This window comes from Centroberyx affinis, unplaced genomic scaffold, assembly GCF_046629955.1.
Source record: "Centroberyx affinis isolate AG114_WGS23_722 - 3 ecotype Tasmania unplaced genomic scaffold, CSIRO-AGI_Caff_v1 ptg002858l_1, whole genome shotgun sequence".
Lineage (NCBI taxonomy): Eukaryota > Metazoa > Chordata > Actinopteri > Beryciformes > Berycidae > Centroberyx > Centroberyx affinis.
This window is the reverse complement of record NW_027280993.1, coordinates 107,353-131,901: the sequence shown is the minus strand read 5'-3', so window position 1 is coordinate 131,901 and position 24,549 is coordinate 107,353. Positions and strand designations below refer to the sequence as shown.

The 24,549-nt window shown below is 42.8% G+C and overlaps 1 protein-coding gene across 1 annotated transcript in view; it reads right to left on the bottom strand.

Annotated features, from left to right (window-relative positions):
• Positions 1–11,962, bottom strand: part of LOC139658253 (teneurin-1-like) — a gene marked incomplete at its 3' end in the record, with an annotated part of 74,034 nt that extends 62,072 nt beyond the window's left edge. Inside the window, exons 1-2 of the mRNA XM_071536338.1 lie at positions 11,746–11,962; positions 7,582–7,905 (exon numbers count right to left, since the gene is read on the bottom strand). Of these exons, the coding sequence (XP_071392439.1) occupies positions 7,582–7,905; positions 11,746–11,962 (541 nt within the window). The remainder of the gene's footprint in view (positions 1–7,581; positions 7,906–11,745) is intronic.
• Between the last annotated feature and the right edge of the window lie 12,587 nt (positions 11,963–24,549).

Genomic DNA, 24,549 nt, shown 5'->3' with positions numbered 1-24,549 from the left:
GACTGAGATGACAATTCTGATTAGTAGAATAACAATGAACCTGTGTGTTACTTATTCAGTTCAGCTATTTTCACTGCAGAATCCTGCTCAGCAACAGTTCTTTGGTAAAGCCCCATTCACTGACACTGAGGATGTTATTGTCCGGGATATAGAGGTCCAGATCTGTTTTCTTTTCTTTTCCTTTCCCCGTCATTGTACAATATGCTTTCAAACTGTCAGTTCACAGAAGAAGCAGTCCTTCTTGTCCGCGCGGAGACAGCTCGGGAAAACGGAAAAAGGAGATGAAAAATTCTATTTTGAAAATCACATTTTAATTTCCTCCTCCTCTCCCTGACACCCATTTCCCTGCCAATCCAGCTGTGTTTAATGTAACGCCACGGCTGAATTTTCCCTCACCTGCCAAAGTAAATACCCTGCTGACCCCTCACACATATAAACACTACACACAAACACAGAGCACAAATCAGCAGCAGCGTGTGTGTGCAAGTGTGTCGTGTTGTGTGTGTGTGTGTGTGTGTGTGTGTGTGTGTGTGTGTGTGTGTGTGTGTGTGTGCCTGTCCATACACACACACCTTTGTGTCCTCCGCCCCCACTCAGCCTCTCTCACCCAGTGCAGAACACTCTGATTTGCACTAATCTCTCGGTACACTCTCAGGGCTATTGTTCCTTTCTACTGTGAGCTTATTCATGTGCCACTCATCATGCTCTCCTCTCATTTTAATACTCCAACTGTGCCGGGAGCTAAAAACAGTTTTAAGCCCCCTTCTCCTACTGTTTATTGAAAGAAAAAAAATACTCTCACCTCCTCTACTGTGTATATGATCAGTGAATTGTACTGGGTATGACCGGTCATTAAAATGGCTAGTAGGAGCTGGACACTGTAATATTTCCATCACACACTTTGTTTATACAGGCGGCCTGCAGGCTGCCGATGGACAGCGTGTCCTGAAAGCTCCGGCTGATGTTCTGATTTGATGACTGTTGCCATGGTGCCGAGATGGGAATAGAGGAGGGGTACCTAAGCTAGAGACATTCACACAGAGAGAGGGAAAACAGAAAATTAACTCTCTCTCTCTCTCTCTCTCTCTCTCACTCTCACTCTCACCCTCTCTCTCTCCCTCTCTCTCCCTCTCTCCCCCTCTCTCTCACACACACACACACACACTCATACACACACAGCCCTAACTACGCATCAACCTCCAGTCCAGTCCGGTAGGTCTTCTCTTGGATCAGTGGGCTGTAAAGGGCCAACATTAGGACTACAGGGTGGGGTCCAACATTCTGACAGCTTGTCAAGCACAGGAGCCTGCATGGCTAACTACGGGATGAGACCGCTTTAAAAGAGAAGAAAACAACACAACCGCACTCTAACCAGGGTGGCTACAATAAGGAACCCGGTGGATCCGTGGCAGCTCTTCAGCCTCTCCTGCACGGCTGGAAGGGTGGTTCAATAAAAGCAGTTTCTAGCTCCAGCGGACGTGTTTATAGCGTTTCCTCTGGCCAAGCATGGCACCAGGGTTAAGTTGATCATCTCTCACTCTGGTAAAATAGCCAGGGGAGTCCGTGTACCACTAGATCAACTCTACAACTTAAAGACCCTAAACGTTACAGCTCAGATGATCGATATGGCACTGAGCAATGTTCTTTACGAGCTAATAGACAAATCCATTCCTGCAAAACCCCCTGGGCCTAGGGGAGCCGAGAAGGGAGTTAGAGTACACCGCTGTTTTCCTGGCGTTGCCACTTACGCGTACACTTGCACACTCGCACACACTGCTGTACCCCAGTGTCTGTCTGTGTGTATGTCTGTGCACGTGTGCATGCGCGCGTGCATGAGTGTGGTTGTGTCTGCACATCCGTGGATATCTCTCTGTCAGAGCGTATCGTGGACTGGTGATTCCGGTGAGGTTATCGTGGCTACAGAACTGCCAAAAGGAGATTCATGTCTTCTAACATCAGAAGGAGGAAAAACACATAAAACCCATTTCATTCAGGTTGCTTAAATGCTCTCCTCTGACCCTTGTGGATAAGAGAGCTTACATGGAACAATTGTAATCCCCTTACTATCTAATTAAAAGTCAGGATTGCCTAATAACTGTCAAGGTTGCATCATAAAGTAGAGAAATCTTTAAAGTCAGATGGCAGGACTCCCATTTGAAATGTAAGCCTGTTTAACACCTGTTGCCATTTCATCAGGTTCCATCAGTTCATCTAAATGGTTTCCAAAACATAGCCATAATGCCTGTCAAATCACTGCTAGCTAGAATGAGCAATTAAAACTAACATGATAGCAAAACCTTGCCAAGATATTATAATGATGGCTCTCTAATATCCTGTGCAACATCTTTGCTTGCCAGCAACCCTTTCTGTCTTCCTATCTTCCTGGTGCCTTCTCTTTGTCTTTCTTTCTGCAGTATGCCTGCTCATTAAACCATAAGGTCACTCTTTCACTCCACCCTTCTACCCTTTGTCTCCATGCCCTCGCTAACCTTCTGCAACACTTGCCTCCTTTGAACACAGCTAGGCTAAACTAGACTGCAAAACTTTTGCAGATCATTATAGGAATAATGGACCGTGTTTATAAAGGATGAAAGTCTTCTAGTCCTCAAGGAGCAACCTGGTATGTAGCATGCATGCAACATTGAGGTTTAAAATAACATTTGTGGTTCTTGTGTTTCAAACCGAGGACAGTAGCTCCACAGTAGCCCACACAGTGCAAAAAAATCTATGTGGGCTCTGAGGTTGCGTTCAAAATTTTAATATATTATATACTTAATATTTTAAGGGGTAATAGCAGCTATCTAATTTTGGGGCAATATGCCTTCATTTAGTGTGAAAATATTCGGAAGACCTGGCAGGCATCTTCTCTGTTACAGTGTGACTGTCACATAGACTCCCATTCAAGACGGAGAAGATTGTATTAATTTTGCTTATCCTTCACTTATTGTAGACTAGCATATTAAGAGAAATGGAAATTAGTTGGGATAGATGTGCATAAGCCTCTGGGGCCCTTTCTCCAGCAATTGTAGTAAATTTTGGAATAAGTGTGCAATGCAATTGTTGAACATAGATACTGACAGAAAATTAACAGAATTGTCTGAACTTTGCACTAAAAATATTCATAAATCCTCCCAAACATTTAATGTGAGCTAAAATAATATTATGATTTTTCTTTTTTCTTTTTTTGAGTCACATGAAAATAATGTACCACTTGGTAAATTATTCTCATATACTGCCACAAACCACCATATTAGGGCACTTGTGTACTTATCTATCTATCTATCTATCTATCTATCTATCTATCTATCTGTTTATCCGTCTATCCATCCATCCAATTACTGAAACCTTTGGATCTTTGATCTAAGTATTCCAGTTGAATTTTTGGTCTGTGATATTGATCGATGTAACAGTGAGCCCAGAAATAATGCATGGCTTAGACAAGAAAAGAATAACATGAAACAAAACTGATCTGAGATATGACTATGCTCAAATGAAAACCAAGAAGCACAGCTGTCAAGTGGTAATAAATTCATGCTGAATAAAAATGTATAAATGCCCTGCATTTCAGTTCAAATTACTTTGAGGTGCCCAGCTGTTGGATTACAGGGCTTTTGAGCAAAATGCTATTTAGCTTTTGTTTCCGTCTGATTTCTAGCTAGTTATTCCTTTTTCATTTAGTAATGTCCTGCTTGGAAATCCACTCCAGGTGCTGTCAGCCTGCTGACCTGCAGATCAAATCAATTATCCAAAATACTAGCATCCCCATACTCAATAAATACGGCATAGACTTTGCTGCCTATATCATGTTAAATGTTATTAACTTCAATTTCAACTTCAAGTTATTTATCACATATGCATATGTGTCCTAAAACTGTATTCAGTTGATGGTGTGGTCCTTGGCTCGTGAATACTGCATATACTGTATATGTATATTGTATATCAATGAATTATATACATTATATATAGCATATAAACATATACTGTATAACATATACAATATAATGAAATAAAAATATATACACATATCAAAATGCAAGACATCCAAAACATGTCCTGCATGAATTGCGTGTTGGGTTGTTACATCATAACTGAACAATGTTATTTTTGAGTACTACTGCTTTCATCAGGCCTGATTGCTAACTTGGGGACTTTAAATGTTGAAGGCAATTTGCAAACCCATTTTCTTCAAACCATTATCTGCCAGTGTATGGCGGAAATGGAACACTCAAACCTTTCCAGTGTATTAATTTAGCACTGTGATCAGACAGCTATAAGGGAGTTGTCAAGTTTTAAAAAATAATGGACATCCTGCGGCCAATCAGAATCAAGTGCTTACCCTGGCCATGCCATAATTACACAGATATTTGCATTTTAGCACAGAAACTTATCTACCATAATGACTTATAGAGTCTTTCACTGGCCTGGTGCGTGCAGTTGCCTTAGAACCTCTTTGCCTTGGGAACGCTTTATGTATGAAACGTGTAATGATGTCAAACCAGGAAGCTGTCTAATACATGCCCATGGTCAATTGCTGTGTCAATGCCAAAAGCAAAAAAAAATACGATAAGCACTTATAGACAAGAGTAAATCCACGACTGATTAGACTAATGCAAGAGTGGTCAATTAATTAGCATCTCATTATAGGACAGTGTTGTAACCCAGATAATACAGCTAATCTAGTTTTTTTTATTATTCCACACTGCAGTAATTCAAAGACTGACATCCAATCCATCTGCTCTCTCTCTCTCTCTCTCTCTCTCTCTCTCTCTCTCTCTCTCTCTCTCTCTCTCTCTCTCTCTCTCTCTCTCTCTCTCTCTCTCTCTCTCTCTCTCTCTCTCTCTCTCTCTCTCTCTCTCTCTCTCATTGGCACCCCCACTTCTCTTTCTCTCAGCATTTCTGTCAGCCCTCCCTCTCCATTACTAAGTGTCAATGCCATTGGCAGAGAAGAATTTTCACATTGATTAATATCTTTGCAATGCTTTGGCAGCGGTGTGCGTGTGTATTCACGTGTGTGTGTGTGTGTGTGTCAGTAGTAAACTCCAGCTGAACTACACTTTGTCTTTCTACTGCCAATCTCCTCTGTTCTACTGTTGTAGTGTCGTCAATTCGGGGTGTTGATGTTTGCCTGAGTTTGTCAGCAGGTCTGACTGGAGCTCGAGAATGCCTACAGCCTTCCTCAAGGGAGGTGTCACAGTTGGACATGCACACACACACACACACACACACACACAAGAAAGAGAGTAAAGACAGACATCTGTAGAAACATGGGTACACACCGACACTCTGTCTCTCTTTCTCCCTTACTCTCTCCTAGTCTGTCTCACAAACACACACATCCACACACACACATACACACACACACACAAACACACACGCTGACTAAATTGAGTTGTCAGCTTCAATCAGACCGGGAACAATAGGATTCCTGCCAGTTTGAAGCTGACATCATTAATAGGTTTGGGAGGGGGCGGGCTCTGAAGACAAAGGGAGTGCAAGGTCGGGCCGACTTAAAATGCACTTTCATTTTGGCAGGGACGTTAGCTTTTTGATTTCGGCCTCTTTACGCCGACGTCTTTTCACGAGTGGCTCCAACTTTCATTATCGCTGGGAACAGAGGGGCGTGTGAGACTTTGTTGTGCTGATGGAGAGAAATGTGACATCCATAATGCATTTCCTATTAGAGGATGCCACGCATGGACACACCTGGCCACGTGTCAGAGAGAGATGGACAGGAGGAGGATGAAAATAAATGGAGGGTCGGTGGCGAGAGGGAAAAAAAAAAGTTGCCAAGTAAAGGATACCAATGCAAGAGAAAAGAACAGAGAAAGGGAAAGCGGTAATGTAAGGAGAACAACGGGGAAAGGAAAAAAAGTGCTGTAGAGGAAAAAGGAGAAAGGGATGGTGTCAAGGTTGGGAGAGCCACAGGACATACGGCTCTTCATGTGACATATTAATATTAAAAGCAGGAGCCACACAGCGATAAACCATCTCTCCCAGAGCATTCTAGCAGTAAAGCCAAATGCTTTGAACATTCAAATCCTCTCCTCTCATTTCTGCCCCTTCATCCATCCCCATTCGCTTCTCCGTTTCCTCTTCTCCCACGCCCATCTGCCTCCTCTTTCATTCTGACCCTGGATAAAGATGAGGTCCGTCATCTCGAATGGTAATAACTTGGGTCCATATGCACACAGCCATCACAAATTGATTACTGTGTAATGCTGAAAGCGCTCTCTCTCTCTCTCTCCCTCTCTCTCTCTCCTCTGTGATTCTGCATGCGGTCGACTCCATGTCCAATCCCCCTCTCATTAAACAGCGCCCTGGGTGCATCCCAATGTAAACAAACCCATCCCAATCCCTCTCTAGCATGATCCCCCTCTTCCCCTCTCTCCCTCTCTCCCTCCACCACCATCTTTGTCTCGCACTCGATCGCTACCTGCTTCTCCTTCACCTGTTTTACCCTCAACCACTCATTCTTTTATTCTCATTCTAATTATACCATTAAATTACCATTTCTATTCTCTCATTACCATTTTTCACCCCCCTCCCCGCTGTCTCTCATTCTCCCCCCTCTTCAGTTCTCTCTCTTTTTTTCCCCCTCTCTCTATCTCCCTTCCTTTTCTCCCCGCCAGTGAATACGTTCCACCTTTTTGAGGCACATAAACAGACAGTGCCCTTGGGGATGGGTTGGAGAGCTCTGTCTTTGTTTGTGTGCACCTCTAACTAACTCTCCATCTGCGGGGAGCCAAACCAAGCCCAGCAGTGCAAGACAGATAGCTGGCACCCTCCCAGACTTCCCAGCCTCTTCTCTAGTCACCCCGTACTTTCCTTCCCCTCTCCACTGTTCCTCCTTTCCAGGCTATAGTTTTCCCACAGAGGCAATTGCCATCTGCCCTCAGGCTCCCACCAGCCAGTCAGGTAGAGGTTGGACCGCTACAATTCCTCATCCTTAGGCCTTAAACCAAAATCTCCAATGGATATTCAATCCTTTCCAAGCCGTCACTGTGGATCTCCATCACCGGTCTTTGCTCAGCCTACCAACAGCCTTCCTCCCTGGTCAACCCCAGGTTCCCCTCCAGTCTAAGCCCGCTTCAGATACAAAATAACCAATGCACATTTTTCTGTATTTAATCACATCAAAGAGCCTTCAAAGAGAAGGGAACTTAAGCATTAGCATTAGTTAAAAAACTGAGCGAATTTCAATTGGGTAATCGCCCAAGGCTGTTACTTGAACCATGAAAAGAGAAATAATGTTATATGTTGTTTTTATTCATGCTCCTATGGGTTACAGACTTCTTCTCTATAAAATATAATGCTTTGAGGATGTAATGTGAAATAGTTTCAGAGGAAAAAGTGCAGCAATATCCTGACTTCAGCACATGCCGCATGCCACATGCCCTAGGTGAGTATCACCAAACGAATTGCATGCACAACAATGCACCATCAATGGCACACTACACCATCTGCTGAGCTAGTGCCACTTTATGACGCTATATACTCTAAACTATGCATTTCACCTAGTGATGGGCAATTTCTTTGTAAGGACAATTACAGCACACATAGGAAGAGAGGAAATACGCTCACCATTGTCAGGCTCAGACTTCCGGTCATGTTCAGTATCGGTGAGAGAGAGGGCAGAGTTGGCACGGCTCGACAGGCAGGAGCTCTGCTCAGACTTCAGGCCCCGCATCCACATGTGCTGCAGGCCGTGGGCAGGAGAGGGGTCCACCTCCGGCTCCGTGTCCACATCTGAACCCACTCCCAGGGAGTAGCCACGTCCGTGGACGTGAGCTGCGGGTCCGGAGCACAAAGCTTCCTCCTCCTCCTCCTGGTGCTGCTGTTGCTGCTGCTGCTGGTGGAGGTGATAGTCTGGGCTCCTCATCTGACCCCCCTTACAGAAGTCTAGATCTACAGGAGAGAGGGAGAAATGCAGTTTTTGGACATACATGCCTCTAATACTGGATTTATTTAATACTACGTTAATTTGCTTTACCAACCAAGATGACCAGGTGTTTGCTTGAGACAGGCATTTCTAAGCCAAATTAATACAAGAGACCGGCTGTTATTTGAGCAGGCATTTTGCAGCACATGTCCAAATCAAAACGCCACCCTAGATTTTCCTTTACAGCTCTTACCATATGCAATAAAGACATATCCTGTTCAGACTGCATGATGTGTGTTATTGAGCTAGAGATGTATTGAACTGCTGCTCAAACAGAGCACAGATCTCATCTATATTCTCCTTGGTGGGGCGAAGAGATCAGATAAAGATCAAACCTTATTAATATTGACTCAGACTGAGCGAATAATTGAGCCTCATATGCTTTCAGGTATTAGAACACCCTCCAATCCCAAGCATCAACCTGTTATCTGAGAACATCAGATATACTGTGTAGGTCCTCTAGTTACACTTAAATTCAATTCAATTCAATTCAGTTGAGCTCTACTTTTTTCCCTGCAGGCAGTTGAGTAAATTTACTTCTTTGCCACCTCTGTTAACTGTTTAGAATTTATAAGTAGAAGTGATGGAACTGATGTAATTAGACAATAGAAAATCATGGTGTATAAAATAGGCTGCAGATAGATGGTACACTGCAGGCTGTAGTGAATACTGTATACTGAGGGGAGAAAGAGTTGCTTGCTTTCTCACTTAGTGTGGTTAATATGTGTGTTAGGTTAGGTCCTCTGAACAGGAACCGCAGTGTTTCAAGAAAAGCCACAGTCCAGTTGACCACTCCATTGACCACTGATGTGTCCTGCTGTGCCTGGTTGATGGGGTCAAGACCAACTGCGGCTCACACACTGTTCTGCTGGAATTAAACCAACACAGCATTGGTCGCCACTACCGCAGCTACTGTATAGCTCAAACTGACTGCAAGAGAGCAATTCGAGAGCAGATAGGCTATTTCCTTCTGGCAACAAACACGGATCGACGGTAAACTGAAAAGTCGTCTTATCAATTTGTTTCTTAAACAAACGCAGACTGCAAAAAAGAAGGTGATTAGAGGGAAAAACGATTCAGTTGAAAAGCCATCCATCATCACTATTTAAAGAATAATCATTTCCATCTGCCATCTTCACCAAAATTGACACTCTGGCATTTTTTTTTTATCTTGAAGACTGCAAAGTAGGCTAAAGCAAGTCTTCAGTCAGTTTCCACCTGGCTCGCTCGTCCCCATAGACAATGAATGGAAACCGGTCTCTCCACTGCTCAAAATGGCTGCTGGTGCACACAATGTTGGAGGGGGATATCATTATGGCTGCACAATAAAGTGTGCATAATCTTATATTGCAATTTTAGCTTTCGTAATTAATTAGTGTAGAATGTGACTATATTTACATTTTAGATCTTTTAGAATGCCCACTGTAGTTAGTAATTCAATTTGTTGATATAAGATACAGAAAGTTCAATAAAACAGTATTGTTCCTCAAATCATCAAGTATTAGTCATGATCACAATATCTAGGAAGTTTAAATAAATCTTTATGATATAAATTCAATGTTTACATTAACTGGTGCAACTTCCATTAAAAGGGGTATTTTCAAAATACATAAATATTGTTCTGAAATTATCATAGTTTTCATAAGCCAGTTTTTCATATTATGGTAATCACCGACCTGAGTTTACCCACTTTTAAAATGTTTAAGTAATTATATTTATGTATCTGAATATAAAACAAGTACAGATCCTGTACAGGCCCACGGCGCGTGTGTCCACTAGCTGCGCCACACTGATCCTCGGAAAACGGTCAGACTTGTTGACGGACCGATTTCTGCCCATTGGGCTGTTTGGTTTTGGAACGTCAACATGGTGGAGAGGCAGAAGTAGCCTAGCTTCACCCATAACGGTGCTACTTCATAGAAACGAGTTAAATTCACCTGAACACATTGTTTTATCACTCACATTGGGTTGAAAATAGGAAAGAATGTCTAGTTTCTTCTTTGTCGACATTTTCACAACACAACCTGTCAGCTCCGCGGCTCAGAGTAAACGGGTCCAACCACCGGTGCTACTCTGGATTTATTTTTTCAGAACCGGAACGCGCGTTACGTCGTCAAATCACTCCCGGAACGACGTACCGTTGCGTTCCGGCCCAATGACCCCGCTGTATATAGCCAATTTGTTTCATCTGCTGCGCATTTCAAGTGATGCAAAATATCATATTTGTACTGTTATTTATGAATAATTTAAAGGTTGAGCTGTTAATAAAATTTAGACTGTAACTAATTTTCTGTTTATGTAAACACAATGTGGAAATACATCCATTATTCTTAAGTTAATTAAAGAAAAATAGAAAAATATTTCAGTCAAGTGTACTCTGCATTGATTAACGATCAGTGAGCCTCTTTTGTAAGACATCTTTTTGTGTGTTTTGTGAATTGAATGTATGCATTTAATGTATGCAATATAAATACATTTTTATATATATTTAATTTACATAATTTACATAATAAATCACCTCTTTGAAGTAACTCCCCCAACACTGCTCACTGTGGGTAATGACAGAGGCAATGTAGAGGAGAGAAGAGAGGCGGTGTAAGTAAATGGATAGAGAGAAGGAGAAGAGAAACGGATTGAAAAGTCAGTGATGTTAGGGAAAATAGACAGATGGGAGGAGGGAAGCAAGAAAAACGAGCGAGGAGAGGTGAAGATGGGAAGAAAAAAGATGAAGTACAAAAAAGATATGAGGAACGGGGGTGGGGAATTAGAGGAGAAGCGAATTGGCTGATCCTTGTTGGGAACACCGTAATCCGTTAAAAAAGTCACTGGAGGCGATGTCCCCCCTTAACAGTTGGTTACTTAGGTAGGGTATACTATATATAGCTCTGTTGCCCAAAGATGAACAGATGTGCTTTGCAGAACAGGCTGCCATTGACATTTCAAAGGCTGCTTTGGGGGGTCTTCTGCACCTTACCATATGACACTAATGGCAGGGGAGGCTATTTGTTATGGAAACAGAAAGGCTGAGTAACTGTTGATAAAGGCAAGTGCTCTTTGACATCACAATGTTATGGAAAACATCAGGGCAAACAATAAAACTAAAATTAAGCCTATAGCATGTGGCATTAAAACGGTCAAATCCCTGGAGCCCATTTCACTGTAAGCAGCCAGCTTGTCAGGTGTTGTGACTGTTATGAATGGTTAATAGTGCTTGTTAGCATGGTGGGTAGGTCTTGCTGAGTAGCAGGAGGTTGGGGTATGGGAGCAGTTGGAGAGTGTCTATTGATCACAATGAACCCTGCACAGCAGCATGCTCCTGATGAGGTGCAGCTTCTCTCTTAACACCACACATGACCTGCATAAAGGCCATCCATCACAGCACGCACTGGCCCATTTCTCCTCCTGTCACCGGCAGGGAAGAATTTTGTGTGTGCATGTGTGTACGTGGTTGTGTATGTGTGCCTATGTCTGTCTGTGTCTGTAGCTATGAGTGTGTGTGTAATGAAGGGTGGTGTTCCACCCCAGGTGAGGCCAGAGAGGTTTGGGGTTGACCTAGTTTAGCTGTGGGAGAGAAATATCACCTCCGTAGAGGAGAGGTAATTGGCTGCCTCCGACTGTCCTTCTGGCTCATTGTAGACTGTAATAGGTAATTCACATAGGCCCTTTTAGAGGTGTACCTCTGTGTGTGTGAGTGTGTGTGTGTGTGTGTGTACACAGTACATGTAACTATGCAAGTGTATGTGTACATTTTCATCCATGCCTAACAGGTAAATCCATCCCCGCCTATGCCTCCATACTGCTGCTACCTGGCTGGGGCTGGCTGTAGTTGCTCTGTCTCTCTCGGTGGGAGCCGAGGGTCAGACGTAGCTCGTGTGTATAGTCAGGCAGGGTTTCACGGGAAGTGTAGGAGCGGTGGTGGGCGCGTCCGTCCTCACTCTCGTCAGACGAGCTGGTGTAGGACATCTCCATTTCATGGCGCCCCTTAGACAACGGCTGGTAGGGTTTACTGTCCATCTCCTCCATGGCTTCTAGGGCTCCACTTAGTCACTCAGCACAGCCACAGCACACAGCACAAAGTCTGGAGCCAGGGAAGGAAGGTGAGATAGAAGGGAGAGGGAAGGAGGGAAGAAGGGGGAGAGGGAGGGAGGGAGAGAGGAAGCAGGATAGGTAGGGAAAGAAAAATGAAAGGAAATAGGGGGTTGAAAAGACAGAGTGGAGGAGAAAAATAGCATGAGAACTCTGTTATTGAACACAGTGGAACAATATTGCAACATCTGCTCATTCCAATTACAGTGCACATTTATAAACACTATTTGGCTTCTTTCATATTTCACAGGAAAGGTTAGTTTCAGATCAATATACTCAGAAGGGACTGCGATGGTAGCTGTTATGTCCTGATGTGTTTGAAAAGAAATTGGCCAAAATCAAGAACAGCACACAGTTCTGTCAGTAGTGGTTTCTATTTTCTGTAGCTAGGCGGCCATGCTGTTTTATCTCTGCTTTACAGGTAATCATTGACAAGTTGCAGATAAATCAACACAATTGTAACTGAGCTCCATGTCTGTCATTCTCATTACACTTTGTCATTCACCAGATTCTGAAGTAACGATGAAACACCATTAGACACCGGTCTTTACGCTGTCACTGTCCCCCCAAATAGAGCAATGATAAATCAGTTCTTTCAGCTCCATTCAGCTCATACTCTCTTGTTCTTCTCTCAACCACATCAAAATCTACTTCTGATAACGTCCTGTGCAGATTGCGAATACCGCCATAACTAATGATTGATTGGGACAACGATTAGAGCACAGGAGGAGTGATTAGAAAATACTTCATTCATATTAGTTCTCTTTCACTGTGCCCTGCCTGAGGCCTTTCCAGCCTATTTCCTGCAGATATAAAGCTTCTAAATGGAGCTTGAGAGGGTCATTGCTCATAGAGACAAAGTGCTATGGTATTGACCTCTTCAGGGAGTCCTGTAGTCCATATATCAAAGCCATTAGAGCGTGCCTGCTCAATACCTCAGAGATCTGCAGCACAGGGTGATCACCACTAGTCTGATACAAGTTTACAGCTGACCTTTCTACCACTGCAGTAATGCTTTTATTCCACCTGAAAGACTCCTTCCCCTGGCCCCTCGCTCACCCCCCTCATTCCCCACATACGTGCACATTCACGCGCGAGTTTGCCTGCACACGCGCGCACACACAGACACGGACACCCTGCTGAGCCCTGATAGCGAACACTAGAATAAAATGGGCCAAATCTCTCGCATATTCATCCCACACACACCCTCACCCCCTGCAGACATTACCACAATGCGGATGATCTGTAAAACCCCTACACTTGTTTCTCCATCCATCCATCCATCAATCAATGCATCCATCCAGCTCTTCTCTTTTCTCTTTCATGATGACAGAGTAAAGAATAACCATACTACACCTTTCAGATAGGTCACTGCATTTTGTGTTCAATTATCTTAGTAGTATCCTAGTATACGGTAAGCACACACGTCGGCTTCTACGACTGTCACATCACTTGACGTTCCCTGCAATCACGATGCCTTTCATTTTGATTGGCAGGCGTTATTGCAAGGAATCAAAGCCCACTATTATCTCAGCTGCCCTGTCAGAATGGGATTGACTGGTGTCACCTTCTCTCTGGTACGGCGAGGAGTGAGTATACATTACCTGTGAGCTCTGAGCTTGCTGCAGGCACTGACTGCTGTCTGTCTCTACAGAGGCTCTCTGTCCCGTTTCATGTCTGTCACACGGTTACACTCAAGTACTTACGCAAGAATGAAAGCACGCAATCCTGTATGCGGGCGCCCTATCTTGCTCACACGTCATGTGCGCCCATACACACACACATGTAGACACGCAGACAGATGCATGCATGCGGACAGAAACACAGCCACTCACAAGCATACTACACATACAAAACCACACACACACACACAGACACACACACACACAGGCACACACACTCACAGACACAGACACTCATGTCTACCTTAGTTACATCGTGTAGTGTACATCTTCCTTAGTACATGTAGTGCTGCGTGTATATTGATATAATGCCATGTACAGGAGAAGAAAACACTCAGTGTAAAATACTGTCTCGTTTCCTTTAAAACAAGGCTCTCTCGTTCTTCTTTAATCCCCCCCTTCCCCATTCCTCTTTCCTCTCCCTCCCACTCCTCTTGTGCCATCCCTCCTTCCTCTCCCGATCCATCTCTGCTATCTCCCCTCCTTTCCTCTCATCCTTACTCTTCCTCCCCTACCTTACATCCTTCCTATCCCCCATCTCTTCCTCTGAGGCCCATGCGTTTAGAGAAGTAAGCCTGCTGGCGGGAGTTATTCCTGCTAATTCTAGCCCACAGTGGGGTGCCCATTAGGGGGTTTGATTCTTGGGTTTGATGTCAAAACCTGGAGGTTGTTTCCTAGAGCCAAGCTCACTTCAAACAAGACACAGGGGCGTTCTCTAGGAGAAGCCAGCATGTGCCACCTGAGCACAACACTAGCCTAGATTTGCAATTGAGGAATAATCACCTTGGGGCCTAGCAAGGCACCATATCAATGCTACAATTCATAGAAAACATACAAGGACAGCCATGGAAAGAACTGAGGATGATGGGATAATAAGCACCATGCTGGAATACATTTTTAATACTGATATATTCACTACACAATACTCCTCTCATCGTATTCTATGTAAGTGTAGAGGTGGGGACTACATGGTACACTCAGGAATCCCTTAGCGACACTAACAGTGCTTAATTGATTGCATCTGTATACTCCCGGTGACTAACAACTGCCTCTAATCATCTCCATTCAAGACCAAAAGTATGTAAAATTCATGGAGCTTCAATGATTAACGCAGTCCAACCTATTAACAACATGTAACCACCGTATATGTGCCACATCTCTACGGAATTGTAATTTATTGATAGGATGGTGTCACGAACAACTGCAAGATAAAGAAGCACGTTTGAATTAGAATTGTACAGATACAGTTGAAAACCTGCATTGTGTCACGCGTGCATGCGCATCAAATAGGTTTGAAATGGATTCATAGCGAGAAATTGTATGCACTGACAATGTATATATGGTATTGTTTGATTTTATTTCTAATCTAATTCTAATCTATAATTCATCAGTGTGTAATGAACTCTTCACCGCTCAGTTTAAAATTAATACAAAGTGACAACACTGAGTGAACCACATGCATCACATTACAGTGTTATTCCTCCAACACTACCCCCCCACCTCTCTCTCTCTCTCTCTCTCTCTCTCTCTCTCTCTCCACACACACACACACACACACACAGACACGCACACACACACACAAACAAATACAGCCACATGGGAGTGATAATCCGTGGCTATACAGTAGCAAGAATATATAATGGGACCCTTCACCCAGTTGATCCCTCCCATCCATCCATTTACTCAAACAGCGCAACCATAGACCAGTGGGCTGTTTTTTGCAAATCTGCTTAGAGAAATGATAGAGGCTCACATAAACAGTTGCTTTAAAACAGGATTTACACTCAGAGGCATCTCCAGAGGGGTGGGGTCGCTAAGATGTCTAACAACAGCAGCAGCAGCAGCACAGCATGGCAGAGATTGTCATGCGTAAAGACAAGGACCATGAGGAGAACTCAAAACCCATTTACACATCCCAATCTCAAATGAATGTGCTAAAATCATGACCAACAAGAAGAGAGAGCACGCAAACCAGAGAGAGAGAGAGAGAGAGAGAGAGAGAGAGGGAGAGAGAGAGAGAGAATGGGAGAGAGAGAGAGAGAGAGAGGGAGAAAGAGAGGGGATTGGGGCCAGACAGAGGCAGAGAAATTGAGTTTCACATTGGTAAATAAACAAGGAGGATGGGGAGAGCAGAGTGCTATCCAACAATATTAGCTTCTCAGATTATTGATACAGTATAGTTTCAGGATTACGAATACATTTCCACCATGCAGAGGAGGTCTTATTTTCATAACTGCCTGGAGACCCCCAGTGAGTGCAGAGCTACTTTCTTTGTTAGCTCTGGCCTTGACACATTTCCAAGAAACAAGTTTGCACAGACACAACCTAATCCCACTCGCTAAACAGGCCTCGCAAGCCGGAGGAATGACGATGAGAAATCTTGTGATTGCAATGCGAATATTAATGTTAAACCATAAAATGTTAACGCGTCGCTACAGATGCTCAGATGCGAAGCAATGAAAAGCCCATTGTTGTTTGCAGGTTCTCATTTTGTCTACCATTACGATGGCTTAATCATCAGAAAGAATTGAGGCGCAGTCTGTAGCTGCAAATGCAGATCCAGGCTGCGGGTCCTACGGGAGTAAACAGTGAGCTGTCAGAGAGATGCCTCTCCTGGAGCGGGGGGCGGTGTGTGTGTGCATGTGTGTGTGTGTGTGTGTGTGTGTTTGTGGGGAGGGGGGTTCTTAAAAAGCTATCTGTTCCATTCGTTAGCTCCTCCATGGCTCCTCAGGCATATGACAGGGCCACCTCAGACGAGAGGGCCTGAAGGACCCACAGGTCCCTGTTATACCTAAACCACCCAAAACACAACAAAACACTACGCCGCCCACTGGGAAGTGGGAGGAGGGAGGGATGAATGGAGGGGTGGATAGAGAGAGTGATGGATAGATAATGAGAGATGGAGAGATTTCACAGTGGAAATTGGGGAGATTGAACGATAGAGAGATAGCCAAGTGAGAGATAGAGTGATAGAGGGTTTTAATTAGTGGATAACAGCTAGCTGTCTGTGGGCGGCGGCTGACAGCACTCTCGTCACGTAGTTGCGCTTTCATAGCTGACCAAGCCTGAAATCTCTGGCTGCTAATGCAGAGTTTACCAGCAAAACACATACACACACACATACATGCACGCAGACATACACACACACACACACACAAGCCTGGACCACACAGAAACACACAAACTGTTGACAGAAACAATGACAGAGACACACCGACTGTAGATATAGAGATGAACAGACACACACACATTATGAGTTGCAACACATACACAGTGCCCTTGTGCCCACACACTTGTAGTATTCACACTGACTGACAAACAACACACTTAAACACCCACACACTATAGAGAGACACAAAAGGTCAGTAAAGACTGCGTTGTGTAAAAATTTGCTCGATGTTCCTCTGCACCAATGCAGTCTTTCAACCTCCAGTGTGCTGCCTACCTCCATTATTCCTCGCACAAAAGCACCCAAGGTTAATGCATGGATGTGCGAAGCAAGTCACATAGCTGTACGCAAAACCCTTGTGAGTATGTGTGTGCCCACTCATGTCTGAATGAGAGCGCGACCAACACAGGTAGCGAAAAAGTGTGTGTGCCTGCATGTGTGAGTGTGCCCACGACCAGAGCAGATCGGTTCTTGTCTTTAGCTGTCAGGAGCTGGGAAACCATCATGGACCATTTGACTATTTATAGTGGACATGGGTCAAATCCCACACCGACGCTGCATGCCTGAGCAGTGTGGAGAAATCTTTAAGGTCCTACAGTATTCATGCCCTCAGAATGTGGCCTAGAGTGAAGGAGTAGCAAAGCTTTAACTTTTCAAAGGCCGTTTTTATATTTCGACTATGGTTAAAAAAAAAAAAGCCTTTCTTTTAGATCTTGACTATGGTATAGCTCTTTTCCCATTGCAGAATCTTCCTTCTTTCTCTCTGTCCAGATTACCCGTTTCTTTGCCCTTATCCATTCCCTCTCAGATCCAAAGCCCTCTGCTGAGTCCCCGCAAGGCCAATGCGTAAATAAAAACATTAAGAGCAACAACACACAGGCCTCACACACGCATTCGCATGCACATATACCACATCTACATGCACGAGCATAGACGCATATGCATGCATGCAACCACACACACACACACACACACACACACACACATAGACACCACCCCAAACCACTTAATCAATATTCCTGACAAGACAAAGCCTATTCAACACATTTGATATTCCTCCTCTCTCGCAAGATAAATACATGTCACTGTCCTCCTAGCAGGACTAAAAGGCTGTTCACACTAACTCGCTTTGCAAATAAAGCTTTACATCAAGACTGACAACCTCCTAAGCTCTCTGCATCAGCCACTGCTTGGTAAAAAAAGTCTCTTCCAATAATGCATTTAACTGCTAAAACCTCATACACCCAAATCACAATAAAGGGGCAGCATCACAGATGCAGAATTAATTGACAAATCAATGCCATTGATTCAACAAATTGGATTTTGTGATTAGTGATTTAGAATGTAGTCCCTGCACATCTCCATTATGAAGTTGTTTATTATAGAGAAACGACCAGTAAGTAAAGAGTATTAGCCCTCCGGAAGAGTAGCTGAAAAGATCTACTGTTAGATGTAGGCAGTTGAGCACCATTGCAGATTGATTTCTGAATGGTAAGTGGGCTAATCTTCCATGTACTAGTTAAAATGTGCCGCTTGTCGTCTGGAAAACCCGAGAGGAGACAGATTTTGTGATGTTCCCATTCCGAAAGTCATGAGTGGTCCCTGCAGTTCCTTCTGCTCCTCAGATCTGTTCTCAGCCCTCACCTCCTCTGTGATTCTCCTGGCCTTTTGCAGACTAAGGACACAGACAGCATTCAGCAGCCTTCCACGGGAAAAAAGCTCCTTAACAAAGAGAGGAGCAGCTCCACAAAGGCCACAAGACTCAGTCGGGAACAAACTGCAGTGCTGATGGTGCGCCATTGTGAGCTGCTCAGATAGAGATGTGTTGGAGTTGAATGCCTTCCATATGCCTGCTTAGTGTATAGAAATCCAAATCAATGCGGCTCAAGGCTATGGCATGTAGTTTGGTTAAGCCACGCTCTCAGAGATAGATATAGATAATTCAAACATTCTCCTACTGCAAAGGGACGGTTGTTAGCAATCTAATGAGTGTTTGGAGACCTCAAGGTTGGCCCACGTCTGAGGTGTTATACATCAGTGCAAAGAAGAGTCACAGTTTTCAGCATAAACAAATCATTTAACCTTGGAATCAATAGCACATACTGTAAAATCTATTGCTATTAGGAAATATGAGGGAGCAATTTGCAACAGTTTTTTTTTTTTACAAAATTCAATATCATATACTTTGTTTTGTATTCATCCTGTATCTTATTTTCCATTACCACTGCAGTGATTTCTCCAATTCTTTCTCCAATTTGCTAGGCAAAACTGAATCAGGCATATTCCTTCACAATTTGCATTTCTCATTCTGCTGGTTGCCAAATAAATCATTGCACCTTCCAAAGGCAGTAAAGAGAACAAAATGTAGATTTTCCAAACAATTCCTAGGCAGATGCGGTCAGAATGACAGTGCAGCAGTAATTCATTGTGTCATGCAACTTACTGTATGCTGTAAAATTTGGGATTTCAGGATTGTTACATCTGGATATGTCATGTATTAGGCTTGGTTCACTCGAAAGTGGTTGCAAATTGTTGCCATGATTTTTTGCAGTAAAGATTAAGTGTTTTTGCTAGAATCACTTTTCTTTATGCATTTTGGCTTACATTTTGGCTTGCAATCAGTGGAGAATATGTGTTGCTACAGTAAGAAATAAATTTTGGCGATGATACACATACTTGAAATTCATCCCAGAGTCCATGGTAAATCAAGGCCTATTCTGAAACTAAACCTTGACAAAACACAAACTACACTGAAACATACTGCAAAACATTGAACTGAGTTGTATTGTATTTTATTGTATAAAATTATAATAGCAATGTATAAAACATGGCCTCCAGCTGAGTTGCATCAAGCACCGTTTTGGAGCTATTCATCTTTTCTATGAGTTAATAATTCATGATCATCTAGAAAGTTGAGCTATGAATATTACTGATGATACACATGAGGCTATTTACCAGTCAGCAGGAAATAGATGAACTCGTTTAGAGGGGAGATGTACAGTATACCATCACTGTGTTTTATGTGGCCAGATAAATCATTACATTGGCATTCAAAGTTGCAGCTCCAACTTTATTCATTTTGTGATATTCATCATGGCCTAGAGGTCGAAAAGCAGATATATTGTTGATGTTTCATTGTGTTCCAACATGCACCAGGTCTGTGGTCAACCCGCTTCCCATTCAATCAATTTATATGTATTGCATTTAAGTAGAAACTGCAGTGCATATGCCAATGATAGAGCATTTGATGTATCAGTTGTGTCTTATAGGTTGAAAAAGTCTAAAGTCTTGGTATATTTGCTAGATCTCAGATGCTTCTCCTGTATTGATTGTATTGAAGGTGAAATGAACTCAGCCTTGCCGTACACCTTGTCAGCCATCAGTAAAACCTGGCCGGCACCAACTCTCTCTGTCCTATGTCAACAAAAGCAGGAAAAAATCAACACAAATATAATGGATTTCCACTTAATTATTTTGACACCCACGCCAAGATGTGCGCTTTGAAGTCAAGGACAATTTATGTAGTAATAAATTGGGGAAGAAACAAAAATTGATTTTTCTTCTTCTAAAGTTGTCCAGTGACTTGATTAATAACTGATTTCACAGTGAGAAATGTGTCCCTGTAGGTGTGCATCGGCTTTGCGTGTGTGTGTGTGTGTGTGTATGTGTGTGAGAGATGAAAAGATAGTGTGCACGGATATGTGTGTGTGTGTGTGTGTGCTTATGTGTGCATGCCTGTGTGCGTGCCTGTTTAGATATTGTGTACAGTATGTGCATACATTTTTACACACATGGATGTGTGTGTTCACGTAAGCTCCCGTTTGTCTGTGCATGTCGATTTTAATGAATCATGTCTTTGTACAACATGATCTGCAAAGCAAACAACAACAAAAAAAAAATAGCAGTTGGATAGAGAATCTTATGAGACTGAACATGTTCTCCAAACAGCCATGGTGCAATGACAATGACAGGCCCAGCTCCTCTGCCTCAGCCCTCTAGGTGTCACACACACACACACACACACACACACACACACACACACACACACACACACACACACACCTCTTGACAAATTAATCTCATATTTTAAAGAGAGGTAGAGTGGGCTTGACCAGCAAGCCTCTAGTGGCTCTGATCCTTCTGTCTTCTGACTAGGAAGAGGGGAGGGGAAAAAAGAGGAGAGAACGGCCGGGGTGGAGGAGTGAGAGGGGAGGCTGTGATTGCATTTTCACAATACAAATCTCACACAACACCATATTGCTTATTTAACCGTATATTGTGCCTGTCTTTTGCCCATAGCCCAATGGAAGGAAACGAGAGAGAATAGAGTCCTGGAGCGCCAGTTGAGACATAGCCAAAGACTTAAAAGAAGAGTGCCTCGGGGTGTGTGTGTCTGTCTGTCTGTGTGTGTGTGTGTGTGTGTGTGTGTGTGTGTGTGTGTGTGCGTGTGCGTGTGCGTGTGCGTGTGCGTGTGTGTGTGTGTGTACTTGTGTTTATAGCATTGGTGACTGAAGGTGATTTTGGTTTTGATACTATTTCAGTCCCTTTTTTACTGCTACTGTTGGTCTTGCTTTTGGTTGCAACACTAAAATAAACACTATTGTATCTGGATACTTTATTATAAGTAAAAAAACAACGAAGATGTGCATTCTGATTAAATTAGGGAATATATCCGCACAAGGCTTACCGATGGAAAAATATTTTTAGCCACATAGTGAAAAAGACACAAAACACAAGAGTAAGCAAACGGTAAACATTTTAGTTTCAGACTCCTTAATCGACATTTCTAACTTGAGGTTCACACACGCGGCATAAATGAAGAATTGTGTTCCAAAACACAATATTTTCATTTTGAGGGAAAATCATTAAGTTTTTCATTCGATACCTCTGAATAGGCTACATACATAGGCAATTTAGTCTGTAAAAGTGTTATCATTTTTAAAAGTACCATAATATATTATCATGTTTTGCTATCATTTTGTAAGAATAAATGAAAATGCTGGAAATCTCACTTTGGAACACAACTCTTCGAATATACTACTCAGTATTAATATCAATTATTATTATGCCAAGGATACGTATTAAATATATATTAATCGCAAAAATTGGGCCTACACTTGTTTGAGTTTTTACAGGGGTAATTTGGCCAAATTAGAATTCTTTTGTATTTAAAATTGTCTGTAGCAGTGGTGGCAATTTTCCTGCTGCAGTGGCCCACCACAGCTGAATGAATAGAGGAAACACTAATTAGCATTGCAGGATTTTTAAAACAATTCCTCTTGGGGATGGAGCAGCAATGCAGCAAGAAGGTAAATATTTGAAGTTCTACAATGGCTACATCTGTGTGTGCGTGTGTGTGTGTGTGTGTGTGTGTGTGTGTGTGTGTGTGTGTGAGAGAGAGAGAGAGAGCGAGAGAGAGAGTCTAGTGGACCAGCAGTGTGAGTACCCTTCTGGCGGCATGGGTTCTATTAGTTTGAAATTATTTGCAGTGTGGCAAATACTGTGACACATTTAATGCTCTTCCTACAGTTACATTCATACCCCATCATAGACATGCAGAGAGAGAGAGACAGTGAGAGAGAGAGAGAGAGAGAGAGAGAGAGAGAGAGAGAGAGAGGTAAAAACCTCCCACTGGGCCTCATATTGCCTGACGAGTTTAAACCCTGACTGCAGCACTAAGTGTTGTACTCAATGTTATAAACAGCCTCTGATGCATTTCAGATTGCCCTCTCACTAATTCATGACCCCGATTTTATTAAGGAAATTTGGTTTTGCAGTGAACTTACGGGCCAGGGAGAATGTGTGAGTGATTCTATGGAAGTAAGGAGCATTACAGTGCCAGGGGCTACTGCATTCCTGGAATGAAAAATCATAAATAATGCAGGGTTGGATAACAAAAAGAACCCCCTGCTGTCTCCCACAGCACTGCACAGTCCAAAGGCCATGCAATATTACTCAAATCACTGGGAAACACAAGTTATTAGACATATTTGAAGATGATTGTTAGCAGTTTCTTGACACGGGACAATGGGATCCACTGACAGCGAAGGCAAAACGCCAGTATCCTAACAATCAGCGTTCTGGGCCTAAATTATTTCAAGAAGTTGCACCAAAATAATGATGTGACTCCAAGCCAAGGAGCCGAACAGTTTCTTTGGATTTCCAAAACGCCATATGTACCACCCGCTTAACAACAACGCTGCTAATTAAAAAGTGAGGGAGCAACAGCTGAAAGAGATAATGAGTATAGCAGCGACCACTGACCATGAACTGCCGCTGAGGGGTAGTAAGGGGAACCTCACTGTATTGGCACAACTCTAAATGTAAAGTTCTGAATATTTGACTGATTGATTAGTCATTCGGCTGGTTGGTTGATTGACTGAAATGCCAATGCATTATGAGGGGCGTGAGCATAGCATGTAATTGGTGGCATGACATTTCAATTCAAAGCACTGGCTTTTAATTTGTTAACGGGTAGCCATAATGGGTGTGCCATTTAAAATATGCACTTAATCAATGCTCATCACATCACCTAGAGTGCATTAGCACTGTAGGGCCTAAAAAGTATCCCATACGGACAAGAGGCTCACACACACACACACACACACACACTTCACCACCACAATCGAGAGAACACTATGAGTAGCCCCTAGCCATGATACACTGCACATCAACCCTTTAGTGGGAGAAATGAAAGTAGAATTACAATCAACCTCCCCACCACCCATACATCATCTTCTTCTTTCTGTGTGTGCGAGTGTGTGTATGTTTGGCGTGTATGTGCGCATGTGTGTGTACGAGTGTGTGAAAAAGACAGAGAGAAAGAGTGTGTGTATTACCTAACCTACATGCACAGATGCTCTCTATTAATCACAAAGAGCAGCGACAGATTGCCTCCTTTTTATCATCACTATCAATAATGTGCGAGCCGAGGAAGAATTAAGCATGGTGCCTACATCATTCTGAACAGAGGCAGGTAGGGCAGTGACACACAATACTATACTGCCATACACTCAGTGAAAGACAGATTATACTGCATTCAAGACAGTAGGTTCAGAATTTGTAATTGAAGCTTGTTTTTTTACATCTTTAAATAATAAAGTAGGAATAGATAAATGGGTGAAACAATACAAACATCAACACAATAAAAAAGTAATGCAGAAGATGTGTCTAGTAGCTGGTGGAACTGCTTGGCTCACAGCAGAGAAGATTGCAGTGGACCCATGAATTAGACATATTGACAGATTATGGTGTCTAATTACAATGAATTTGTATTTCACTAAATGAAATGTATAGGTCCTTTAGCTCTCCATGCAGGGCCACTAAAGCGAGAATAACAAACCATGCAAGATAATATGGGGAGCTTTATAGATCAGAGTTTCTGTATATATTCAGGATGATAATGGATGAATACAGTCAGAGAATTAATCAGAGAGGAGGTTATTAGGCTATTATTATTATTTTTATTTTATTTTATTTTATTTTTTTTGGGGGGGGGTGTAATATGCTATCAATGGTTTACTAGAAATAATTATTTATAATCTACCGTGAAGAAAGGAGTGAGAAGGTCTAATTTAAATCTATCGGAGCATATCCATCTTGGTGCAATTTACGCTGCCTTCACAATAATTATGATTTATCAAAATGCAGTTGCTGCTGTTAATTATTTGCCT